Source organism: Apodemus sylvaticus, chromosome 6 (assembly GCF_947179515.1).
Source record: "Apodemus sylvaticus chromosome 6, mApoSyl1.1, whole genome shotgun sequence".
In the NCBI taxonomy this organism is placed as follows: Eukaryota; Metazoa; Chordata; class Mammalia; order Rodentia; family Muridae; genus Apodemus; species Apodemus sylvaticus.
In genome coordinates this window covers 93,840,617-93,854,016 of record NC_067477.1, presented here as the reverse complement: position 1 = coordinate 93,854,016, position 13,400 = coordinate 93,840,617, and the positions used below count along the sequence as shown (strand labels likewise).

Sequence of the window (13,400 nt, the reverse complement as noted above, 5' to 3'; positions counted from 1 at the left end):
TACTGTTTTTCTTCCCAGTTCTTTCACTGTTTATGCTATTCAACAAATCAAGGTTAAGGAAACTCAAAGATGACCCTATAAAATTGTGTGATGAATGTATTCTAATGAAATTGAGATTCTTCCTAGAGAACACAACCAAGAGGAATGCATCTTATTTATTTTCAAAGAGAAGAGAATGGAGCAGGCATCTCCACAGTGAGTTCTCCACACCTATTCTTACTGAGCAACCTGACAATGGTTCAGCTGCATGAAGGCCGTGTGCTCCTTATTGGCTAGAGCACAGCAAATCAAATCCTGTAAAGAGACTCATGTGACTGACCTTTTACTGGTCAACACGTCAATGTTCAAGAACAACTTGGTGCCTCTACCCAGTGCATTTACTGTTTGTTTATGCAGGCACGGCAGGAAGTCATTTGGATTGGCTGTTTATGCAGGTGTGGCTGGAAGTCTATTTGAACTGGCCTACCTTCCTTATATCTTAAATGCTCCAGAGTGGCTAAGTCTATATGTAAATTATGTAAATAACTCTAACATATCCTTTAGGGTATTTTACATTATCAATTTCACATTATGGCTCATCTTTGCAATGTGTTCTCCCTGGACTGAGAGTCCTATGACATGAAAGCAGGAGCCAGTAGACTCCCATCCTCAGGACAGGTCACCCTACCATTACTTCTACCATGGTCTGAGTTGATGTCACTACTGGATAGGGACCAATGTACTTAGAAAGGTCTTGCAACTATGTGATCTGAAAGGAAACCTTTTTCAGAGTGATGTTATGGTTGCTGTACAAGTCAAACTTAACTATTCAGTGTAGGATCTGAGAATTGTGATTAATACTGGTTTAAAACGAGTTCATCTCATCAGGCAAAGCAACACCAGATTAATTTAAGAGATCAAATAGCTCACAACATTGCACTGAAAAGAAATCTCACTGAGGTTGTTAAAAAGAAAGCATATCTTTGAGTGTGGCATCATAGTCTTCTGAGGCTTTAATCTGGCTTCTGCTTTCTTCAAATGTACTCTACCATGGCTACCATGTGAGCTACCAAAGACTGCAGATTGGTCTCATTTTTTTTGAAAAGCCCATGGATTGTTACATTCCTTGGGTAACATACTATAAGTCAGAAGGTCCTGGCTATAAACTGGGAAGTTGAGGCTCATGTCCAGTCCTCTGCTGGCTGTGACAAGACACAACCTGAATGAATGTCTCCCCAGAAAGCCCTTATGAGTGAATGTGTACCCTGTGTTCCCTGTGTTTCACTGGGTGGGAAGGCTATAGGAATGTATTTTAGAACATAAATCAGAGCATGTTTAGCTGTTTCTCCAAACAGGATTTGAATAGGAGAGAAACTGTATTACCCAGAATAACAAAAATAAGAAACTATGAATGGATTTAAGCAGGGGCAGAGGCAGGCAGCTGCTTACCCGTGGAGAACTGTGATTGTTGACGTTTCATGACTTGTATTGATGCTTCCATGATCTCTGCTGCTCGGGAAATAGCCCCACTGGTGGACTCTGGCAGCTTAGAGAAAGAGAGAATCTGGGCTGGGGAAAGGACTTCCCTTTTCTTGAGGTTTCTAGAGCATAAGGAGTCATTAGTTAAATCGAGATGGAGAGGCAGCTCAGTTTGCAAATGCACTCGATGAACAAGCATGTGAGTACTTATATTTGATCTCCAGAAAAATCTGGGCATAGTGATAATTTCCCATAAGCCCAGTGCTGTGGAGATAGAAACAGGCAGATTTCTTGGGTTCCCTCCAGCATATCCTTACTGGTGAGCCCCAGGTGCCAATGAGAGATCAAGTCTCAAAATAGAAGATGTATGTATGGCTCTTGAGGTTGACTTCTGGCCTCTTCATGCATGCACATATGAATCTGCAAACACACATTTCTCCCATCCAGCCTCTCCCTATCACTAACACATATACCACATACAACAACAACAACAACAACAACAACAACAACTAAATCAACAGAACATTTATTAAGTGACTGCACATACCAGACAATTAACTGTGGGCAACACAAAGAAAATCCTAGATAGTTCTGAGTCACAGAAGTACTGGGGTCAGTAAAAAGGGATAGGTCACAACAGGGAGTAGCAATATTGTGTGCAGAAGAATATGGCCAATATTTCCTCTTAAAAATATCCATATCTCACTTATCTTTATTCTCTTTAACAGTTTTTTGGTTCTCACCATAACCTGGGCCAGGTAGTCACTGCAGGGCAGAGTCTCAGCTAGAGTAGGGAGGATCACAACACCCTCTAGATTCTGACCTCTGAAGATCTGAGGAAAGGCAGAGACCTGAAGCTGTCATAAATGTCCCTGTCCTGTAATCAACTCTCCCAGAAGGACCCAGTTTATGTCACCATGGCTTTGGGGAAAGCAGTCCTCTTTTCAGTTTTATCATACTGTGAATAAATGGAATGTTATATTTTCCATGTCTTGGTAACAGTCTAAAATACATGCTGCTCTCTGAGCATGTCATGTCTCAGGGGCTTCACTGCAGTTACTTTAAACTGTAGCCTGAAAATGTGATAAAATCCTACCTGCTCTTACCACAGAACAAAGCCAGTTACTTCAGGTAATGGACAGTGTCTGTTGTAATCCTTTCTATATCTCTGTGTGTATCCAAACATCATGCTGCATACCCCAAGATATGTAATACAAAGGAAACTTAATAACCTCAAGATATAAATACTGTAATTACATAGATGAGGAAGTTACCACTTAGCTCAAGTAAGTTGCATAGCTTTTTCAAGGTAGGCATAAGTGACAGCAACAAGGTTGAGATGCAAACACACCTAACTCACATAGATTGGAAATGAGTGTCGCAGTTCACCAATGCCCATGATAGAAAATGTGACATATTAAATATTTATATTCTTTATATGCCCACCTATCAGTAAAAGATCTAATGACATCCTGAGCCTTGAGGAGACAGGTTATTCCAGTTATGAACTACAACATGAGCTGATTCATGGGAACTGGCAGAGGGCAGGAAACTCCAGTTCAGGGGTAGAGGTTATTGTCCCTCACCACTAGCAGGGCTATATCTTCCTGAAGTGCCAATGGTAGATAGAAGCATGGCCCCTAAAGATATATTCCTCTAAAGGATATTTGGGCAGAGGATGTTGCTAAGAGGGAAAAATGTGATGTTTTAATGCTTGTATTGTGAGCACTCCTTCTGATGTTCCCCTTTGTAAACAGGCAAATTTTTGGATGCAGGGTGACTTGTCATCCTACTTAGTGGTTGATGAACTCTGCATCGCTGCTATAGCTGCCTTGAGGGGAAAGACTGTCAGTTTAACAGCCTGAATACACCCAAGTCTACGGCTTTGCTAATCACCCCAGCTCCTCACAGTGGTCCATTCCAGGCTATTTGCTACCATGAGCCTTGCTCATTTTCTGTCTCATTAGAGGGGCACATCTTCTATTTCATCAGACTGGCACTGGAGCAAGGCCACAATGGGTCCAAACCACAAGGCTTGATGGCTGTGATGGGTGCTGGTATGGAGGAGAGGTTGAGTAGCCAGGAGTCTGACTGCCAAGGAAGCAGCTGAACAGCTTGAGAGTAGCTCAGCGGGAAGAAGAAATCAGAAGGAACGATGAAAAGGTGATGACCTAGCAAAGAGCCGAGACAACGGAAGGACAGACTGTAAGATGTCAGAGAAGAGAATCTGTAGGCCCTGGTTGCTGGAATATTCTCATAGAGCTTTCAACTCCTTAGAGTCAAGGGTCTCAAACTCTAGGCTGAGAGCTGTAATACTAGTCCCTGCCAAAGGCTAAATGTCTAAAACTGTAGAGACATTTGTAGGGCATAGGGTCCCCATACCTGAGACTCACAGGGACTCTGACACTAAAGGGTGACACTGTTGCGTCTACAAGCCTACAACTGTTGCTGCCAAACAGGGAAATGAAAGCCACTGGAGATCATCTTTTGAAGAGCTTCTTGGATATTTAGGAGCACTATCTGGATAGAGCAAAAGATGGCTGACTTATCAATGATGCCAGTATCCTGTCCTGTCTGAGGTGGACAGTCGCAGGAGACTGGCTGTCCTGGTGCCTAGAACCCTAGACTGAACATTCTAGTCTTCATAGCTTGCTGATGATAGTGGCCATTACCATGCATCAGTGCCCATATCTTCCCCTGGTTTGTCCCCTTAGCTATCACACAGCCCTTCAAGTGGACCGGCCCTCCCTGCTGCTTACCCCTCTTCATACCCTATGCTCTGATCTTAGGGGCTTGGTGAGGCGTTTATCAATTGCCCTACCAGCTGTCCATCGGTTGCTCTCCCAGGGGAGGTGCAGAAGAGACAGCTTCATCTGCTAACCCTCCAATCACAGTACAGAACAGACTGTTCCATGTGTGAACCCTCCAATCACAGTGAAGGTCTACAGCCCTGTTGTAGGGCTCATTTACGCTCCAGCTGCAGGGAGTGGGAGGGTGTTACATGAGAGGTGTGTGCCCTTCTATTTGCAGAATGCTATTGATTATATTCTCATATTTCGGGAACTTTGTGTTTAGCTGGCTCAGCATTCTTCATGTGAAAAGACAAGGAGGAGTGCCACGTGTCAGATTTATGTTCTCTTTAGTCCCCGGGTGTTTGAGGAGTGGAGAATGCAGAGCAACAATGTCGTTCTCAATAAGTCATTCTATGCCCTTTGCTTCTCAGTCTGCTGCCAGGTAGAACCTAGAATATCTCAGTGTCAGCACACTGAGATGATGTCACAGATCTGAGCACAGATAATCCAGGGGAATCAATCCTAGAGCCCATGGGCAACCAGAAACTAACTTAGAATGCTGGAAGAGAACAGATTTGTCACTCCAGGAAGTGGTAAAGATGTGATCCTGGTTCTTTGTGCTGTCTAGAGCTTCCTGTTCTCCGGGTCCACTGTGTCTCAGCAGAGAAAAAGATAGAAAAGTAATCTATCTATATTCTGGAAAGGAGGGAAGGAGGGGTGTGGGACAATGGAGTATGCCAGGAAACTTGATAAGATAGAGTGGCTCTGAGAGTCCAGCACTTGGTACCCACCTGAGACAGTAGGTGCCTCCCTGCTCCCTGCTAGATTCCTGGCCTAGAACACATGTCCACACTCCCCATGTCAGTCACATAGCCCAGAAAAGAGTTCTCCATGTTACTGCGGTACCTAGAGCCCCAGAGGGTTTAGCCAATAAACTTCCCTTCCTGGACATTCCTCCTTGCAAAAGATATTTACTCTCTGGTCCACCCTGAGAAGTTGGTTGGTGCACATCTATTTTCCACATTGAATATTCAATAAATGCTATGGATAAACATGGATTGTCTCTTTCATTGAAATTGCCATGGAAAGCATGGAGAAGGCCTTTGCCTACTGACTGAGCCGCAGCCTAAGTCTCCCAAAGAAGGCCTCTCTGTGTTTTCAGACCACCACAGTATAGATAGATAGGTGTGGCATAGATAGATAGATAGATAGATAGATAGATAGATAGATAGATAGATAGACAGATACCTTTCTTGATGAGCTCAACCAGAGTTCTCCATTACCCCAGCCCCAGGTTTGTCATTGTCCTCAGCCCAAGGGACCCCAATGGTCCCAGCCTCATCGCAGACACATGGTCACCAGATCCTTTGTTCCTGACTCTTCTGTGTGACACCCCAATGGCAACTGGGTGCCTGAGAGTCAGGGAACCCCAATTTTGGCTTCCCACATCTTAGACTGTGTTCTTTCACTCCCTAAGTGGGGTCTCAGAGCTCCCCTAAAGCCCAGCACCTGACAGCAGCAGGGGTATGGGGAGATGCAGTCAAAATATTCCCCATGCTTTGCCTGACCAAGCAGTGTGTCCCACAACCACACTGCAGTGCTGAACATGGAAAGAACAGAGAGGGAAGGAGGGAAAGAGGAGAGGAGAGGGGGAGAGAAGGCGATGAGGAGCAGCCAGGAGAATGGGAGATAGATAGAAGATAGATGATAGATAGATAGATAGATAGATAGATAGATAGATAGATAGAACTACCTAATGAATATACAGGTAGAGGTTTTGTTCTGAAAGTGCACAAGTGAAAGAAAGTTTGAGCCGGGAAATCTCATCTCCTTGGTCTGCTGAGGATTCTTGGTTTGAAAGAGCAAAGGAGTTGGTGGTTTCACTCCTACTGGTCCAGAAAGGGCTACTGAGTGTAACTGGTCTTTAAGATGTGCTGGTAGGAGCTACTTCCTGGGTGGCCCAGCTATGACTGATAGCAGGTCTTATCCACACTTGCCAGCTTTTAGACCTGGCTCTGCTTCCTGCTGCAGAAGCACAGGCTGCTGATCACAGGTGAAGCTGCCGTGTTTTTGGTACAGCCTCATGCTCTTCCTCCTCCAATGGAGCAGTCATGGAGCCCTATGTCATCAGCTGTCGGCCTTGTACTGAGGTTGACATCATGAAACTCTTAGGTTTATGAATTTTTCTGCTACCTCTCCCAGCTCCAGTGGGCAACTCCTCCAGCTGTAAGACTCCAGGAGCATTCTACACTGCTGAAAACTCTCTTTCTTCTCTGATGATTCCCATCAGTTCATCTGCTCAGAGTATTGTTTCCTTTTTTACCTTCATTTTTTTTTTAACAGTCAGATAACAATTTGTCTCTAACCAATGTGGAATAATAAAACAATTTTCTACTTGGAATAAAAGGAATTTGAAGTAAATCAGAAGATGTCAGGTGATAATTTGTACCTTGAGAGATGTTGTAACTTATCACCAACTTTCAATAAAATTATGTTTGTGAAGACATAAACCTAGTATGTTTCTGATGTTTCCTGAACATCTAATAAGACATCATGATGTCATTAACTATGGTGTCTGTTGTATATTTAAAAGTGTGATGTGAAAAACTAGAGACATGGCTCAGAGTTAAGGGCACTGACTTCTTTTTTGGAGAACCCAGATTAGATTACCAGCACCTACTCAGTGGTTTATAACTGTCTATAAATCTAGTTTTAGGGGATCTGATGCCCTCTTATGCCCCCTGAAGGCACAAGGCATGTACATGATGGGTACACATGCATGTGAGCAACACATGTACACACATATAATAAGATTATAAAAAATTTTAATTAAAAATTAGTTTATAAAGTCAATTATTTTGGGAAACAATGATGAACAGGTTTAGGCTCTGGTTCTAAGCTCTAGGCTTAAGGTAGTGTTGTGGTGACATTACAGTGGGTAGTCACCAAACCTGAGTGCACAGGACCCCTTTCTCTGTAAAGTGTCCTAATGTTATTCCTGTCCAAGCTTCAGACTCTGTCATCATGGCACCGTGAACTATGATTAGATCTTTGGCTTTTGATTTTCCTTTTTCTGAGCAGAGTTATGAAAGTAAACATTGTTTTTCCATTGTGGCCAATCACACTGGAACCATGAATCATCTCACATGAGCTCCAATTCCTCATTTGCAAAAGGACATCATAGTCAACACCACCACTCACTGTCTCTCACCTTTTCATGGTGTTGTAGACTGCATTGTCCACCATGAGCTGGCTCGTTTCTACAACACTGATAACACGTGACTTCATAGTCTTTCCTAGGATAGAAAACACAGCACTGTTAAAACAGACCTCCAGTGCAGCAACTCTGCCAGCTTTAGCTTACTTCCTCAAGTGCAGGTGGGTGCAGTGACAGTCATGTGTCTCTTGGAACTCTCTTGAGCATTAACATCTATGTAAGACTGAAACAAATCAGGTAAAGGTAAACTAAATAAATGCATATTTCAGAAACTGTATTAGTGAGAGAGCTTTGTAACATTTTAGCCCCTGACAGCATCTGCCTTTGATATTTGATGCAAGAAGAAACAATATGATAGGAAGGTGTTAGAGAGTCTGAGGCAGTTAAGATCACAAGTTACCAAGATCACACCACTCTCCTATATGAGGGACAGTAATGTCTACTCAGTTTCCTTCTGAATCTATCCTGCTATATCTAATTCTAATTTCCATTCCTGAAGTCAGCTGTGACCCTGGATTTGCCAGCTAGGAAAAAATACTCATTCTCTAGACTGGGTGGGCATGTCTGGTCTTCTAGCAGGGAGGCTGTATGTGTGGGCGCTAGAGTCAGGATACTGTTCCATTACTGATGTTGGTGTGGATCTCCCTGCCCTAATGGATTATTGGCTGATTTGGTCCACAAGGGCAGTGGGAACAGACACCAAGCCCAGGTCAGGTGGAAGTGAGGGGGTTCAGAAGCCCTGTGAGTATGTATAGTAACTGACCACACTGGGACCAGCAGATCAACTTTACTCAGGGTGATTGAAAGTTTACAAAGTTTTGAGGGACTGAAGGTATAGACATCTAGGACAGGCAAATGTCATTGGCTGAGGGCTTAGGTCACCTAAAATGCCTCGTTAGTATGGGGAAGCATTTCAGGAATCTCAGGTGCTGGCTGAAAGGTTTTTGTCAGAAGAAATAAAATTGGTCTTATGAACTAATTGAAGCTATGTGACATTCCTCAGGTAGAGGTGGGCATGGAGGCTTAGAATTCTTTGAACAAGTCCTGAGAAGGTGAAAACCCACTAATGAAGGGTGTCTCTCATAATGTGCCAAGCTCAGAGACTAATTGGTCAGGATGGACTTTGACCTTAATGAGCAGTTTCCCCACAGCTGGAATGCTACATTCTGCTCAGTGCTCTTACTGTGAGCATGGTGAATTCTTGGCTTTGCTTATAAACAAATTGTAGGGCTCTCTGTGGCAGGCCTGTTGGATTCAGAGGGCCCACAGAATGCTGGATCTCTTGTCTATGGCCCTATCTGTCCCGGCCTTGGTTCCTGAGTTCTCGTCCCTTCCTCCTCTATCACATCTTTGCCTGTTTTGGTTTTTATTTCTCTCTTATCCTCCTCCAAATATTCATCTTCAACTTGAACTTCTTCTGTCCCTGGAAGTGTTCATGGCTACTGTCATGGTTTCAATAAGAATGATACCTATAGGCTCATCTGTTTGAATGCTTGGCTCAATTAGTGGAACTATTTGGGAAGGATTAGGAAATATGTCCATGTTGGAATAGGTGTGGCCTTGTTGGAAGAGATGTGTTTCTGGGGATAGGTGTGAAAGTATCAAAAGCCCACAATGGGCTCAGCCTGCTGCCTTCTTTCTCTCTCTCTCTCTCTCTCTCTCTCTCTCTCTCTCTCTCTCTCTCTCTCTCTCTCTCTCTCTCTCTCTCATCTGTGGATGTCTGTTTCTCTGCCTGCTGCCTGTGGTTCAGGATGTAAACCTCTCAGCTGCTGGTTCAATGCCATGCCTGTCTGCCCATCATGATGACCTTAGACTAATTCTCTAAAACTGTCCCCAGTTAAATGTTTCTTTTTATAGGTGTTGCCTTCGTCACAGACTTTCTTTGCAGCAATAGTACAATGACTAAGAGAACCTTTGGCAGCTTGTCTGGAGTCAAGTGGAGTTGGGGACCCTTGAAAATGTGTGTCTTTCCCTCTCCCTTCCTTAATGCCTTTTGGGAAGTTCTGTACACCCCCCTCACTGAGTAGGAAAAGTTATGGCTGAGACAACTCACTTCTCTTTTGTTCTTGCTGTAGGTCAGGTGGCTTTCTAAATACAGACCTGCTGGGTTGTGGCTCTCCTTACAGCACAAAGACCCTGATACCCACAGAGTGACATCCACACTCCTTTCCATGGACTATAAGACCCTCACAATCTGTAAGAACAAGGTTCAATTTTCAAAGCTCTAGGTATGATAGCTTGATTCCCCCTTACTTTAAGATGTATCAACATCTGACACTAAAGAAATGGATTGGTGTATATAGGAACATTTGCAGCATAAACATTAAAACCTCAGCTCAGATCCCAGTATTCAGGAAAAGAGTTTGAAACGGCTACTTGCACCTTTTACTGCAATGCTGCACAGAGCAGGGATGGAAAGATCACTGAGGCTTATTGACTGCAAATCTGGCTTCAGGTTCAGTAATAGAACCTGTCTTAGAGTAATAATGTGGAGAGTTATAGAATAGTAACCTTGATGCCCTCTTCTGGCTTTTACACTCATGCACATGGGCAAAAACACCCTATATACCTGTGTGTGCTCCCTCCATCCCTCCAAGTATCTACTTAAATTATCCAACTCATTCTCTCTTCCTTAGCAGAATAAATACTCTCTGGGAAACAGCAGAACAAAAAAAAGGTCAGTTCTTCACTGTGTGCCCTGTGCACTATGAGTCTTAGGGTGCTGGACCACATACTTTTTACCTCTTTGGTACCCAGGTGGAAGTTGGACTTAGTAGAAACTTGTCATTATGTGAGAGCTAAATGCTTGTGGAGAACAATTAACTATGGGAAAAAACTTATGAGTATGTGTGTGTGTGTGTATGTGTGTGTGTGTGTGTGTGTGTGTGTGTGTGTGTATGTGCACGTGTTTGTATGTGAGTGCCTTGTGCATTTCTGGGGAATAGTAGCTGCTAGTAAACTAATTTCCTGTTATTAAGAATTGTTATCACCAATATTAAGTTGATACTTAAATTGTCACGATCATGTATTGCTTATGCTTCCATTTTACCGAATTTTAAAGAACGGTTGATTATTTCAAATTTTGTCTTTGAACCAGAGAGTTTTCTGTTGAAAACTCCCACAGAAACACTTCTCCTCTATGATCTTCCAAACTCTCTGTGGAACTGGATAGATTTTAAATTAATTATGTTTGGGATGAACAGAGGTGTCTCATTTATCTGCATCAGAGGAGAGAATCTTCTCTTCTGCCCATCTTCGCTGAACTTTCTGGGGTCTACTGAATTAGACTGACAAAGGAAGGATAAACAAGAGAGAAACTGGCAGCCAGCAGACCTTGGTCTGTGGTCTGGCACCCCATGGGAGCTGCTGGAGCAGACACTTGGCTTGAAAGAAAAGGAGGAAAGGGAAGAAGGGAACTAGGGGGAGGAAACAGGTTGTTACTTACTAGGGAACAAGCTGCAAATAGGCAGATAAATGGGGAATGCCCCCAGGCAGCTGGCAGCTGGCAGCTGTGTTTCTAATGTGGGTTCCTGGATGTCTGTGGCTGCCTAGAGACCTGGAGTTTCCTTTCATTCTTCCTGGTGAGATATGCAAATAGATTTTCTGGCCAGAAGCTGGAAACAGAGTGCTTCTCTAAGACCTGTTGTCATTCTTTTGCATCTCAAGATCCACCTAGCAGGTAGGTGCACAAGCTACCCCTGACTTGTGGTTGAGGCTAGGGCCAATGGTCCTAAGGATTTCAACTTGCTCTCTTTTGTTTATCTAGAACAGAAATCCAAATTCTAGAGGGTAACTTGACTTATTCCCTGTCCTGGAGATATCATCTGTCATCCAGGATGTCCACGTGTATGTCCTCAAAGTGCCATCTGCTCTGGGAGGCACACTGGCCTCAAGAATCCCAAATCTTTCATATTCATAACTAGAATGCAAGAAGTCATTATGCAAGAAGATACTATATGTTAGGACAAAGAAACAGGCTATGTAGTTCTGAACATGTTCACAAATACAAAGTAAAAGAAGTGAAAGAAAGCCAATGTCTTCCTCCCCAAAGCCACAGAGGCCCCAGGCTCCCACGTGCTGCCCTTGGCTGACTCTGATCACGTGGGATTCACTCAGAGCCATGCGTGGATCCTGTTTTGACGATCTGTTTTCAGAAATCTGGTGAACTGGAACAGAGCTGGCCAGCTTTCCTTTTAAACAAACTCCCCCACTAGGCTGGCTTCCCAATCTCAGGATTTGCAGGCAGCTTTCCTGCTCGAGCTGTTCATTTGCATTCTATTTTCTTTTCACAGCTACAACGAGCTGCTGAGTTCGCCATAAAGATAATTTCACATGGATCTTAATTTTGCACAAACACTGGAAGCCCATCTCAGTCTGTTGAGAGGAATAAGCAGTACTTCACGGAGCATGTGCTACTGAGGGTTGTCAAGAGAGGCTATGAGCAAAGTTTTCCTAGATTTATAATGGTCGTGGGTATACTTTAGGAGAAAATGAAACCTTTTTTCATTTTCAGTGCTTTATTACCAAATTTCCAGGTGCCGAGGTTTCTTTTCCTCTGTGCTTTGAGGCATCTGGCTTTGCATAGTAATTGTGTGTGTGTGTGTGTGTGTGCTGCCCCCTATAGCTTTGCTTCTCAAAGTGTCATTGATGTCCCCTGCATTGTCATTTTTCAAATACATTTAATTTTGGCTGTAGTGAAATAGATCATATGAAAACTGCATTTCAAATACATTTTACCGGTGAATATTTATTATTTCAAAGGCACTGTTGTTTAGTTTTCAACTGATAAATGTTCTTATATTAAAGAACATAAATTTGAACCATTCTGAAGCAAAATACTTTCTGCTTGCTTTTGCTTTTCTATTTCAGGGTCTTACAAAGCCCAGGCTGAGTTTACTCAAATTTGCTATATATCTGATGCTAGACTTGAACTCATAATCCTCCTGCCTTAGGTGGGATTACAGGGGTGCTACCACACCAAGCAGAACATGAAGGGCACTAGCAGTGATTTTGAGGATTTAAAAACAAATTTTTATCAAATCTAGGTCCTCACACATACCCGGCAATTCCTCCCCTACTGACCTACACCAGACTAAAGATACAGCCAAAGCTGACCTTGGCCTTGTGAGTCTCCCATTTCCTCCTCTCCAGTGTTTGTCAACCAATGTGTGGCACCACTGCCAGCAGATTTTCTACCTACAAAATGTATAGAGTAGATGGATAAGAAGCCAGCTTTAAAATCCTAATGAATAGTAAAATACACTCCAAAGTGCAATATCAATTATAGATGTCAGGTTGCATATTATCATATACTGTTAAATTGTAAGCAAAAGAGTTGATTCTATTGCAGATTTATTTTTTCTTTTTTTAAATATTTTTTTAATTCAATATATTTTTAATTTACATTTCAAATGATTTCCCTTTTTCTGGTCTCCCACTCCCTGAAAGTCCCATAAGCCCTCTTCCTTCCCCCTGTTATCCCATCTACCCCTTCCAACTTTCCTGTTCTGGTTTTGCCCTATACTGCTACACTGAGTCTTTCCAGAACCAGGCCACTCCTCGGTTCTTCTTGTACATCATTTGATTTCATCCCAACTCTCTGGAGGCAGAGGTAGAGACACAAAGGTCTGTATGTTCTATGTGGTGGCTTCTAGCCTGATACGGACTACCATACTGAAACCCTGTTTCAAGAAACAAAACAAACACTCTGTGGGCAAGGTTACAGATGTCCCATAGCCTCATTTTTTTTGAAAATAATATCATTTCAAAACTTTAAGGCCATACTGTGCAGATGTTTTTATGAACAGCTCACAGGTGCAATATCAAGTTCTTGACTAGACTCTTGATAGTCTTTCTTTATTCCTCTAGGGTCTTGATAGCTATTGAAGAAAAGGATAAAGTAGTTTACTTCCTTCTGTGTGCTGAACACCTGT

The 13,400-nt window shown here is 43.0% G+C and overlaps 1 protein-coding gene across 1 annotated transcript in view; it reads right to left on the bottom strand.

The window, feature by feature from the left end:
- The window catches only part of Tpo (thyroid peroxidase), a 60,735-nt gene that overhangs the window by 46,268 nt on the left and 1,067 nt on the right, over positions 1-13,400 (bottom strand). The window contains exons 2-3 of the mRNA XM_052186738.1: positions 7,462-7,546; positions 1,429-1,580 (exon numbers count right to left, since the gene is read on the bottom strand). Of these exons, the coding sequence (XP_052042698.1) occupies positions 1,429-1,580; positions 7,462-7,546 (237 nt within the window). The remainder of the gene's footprint in view (positions 1-1,428; positions 1,581-7,461; positions 7,547-13,400) is intronic.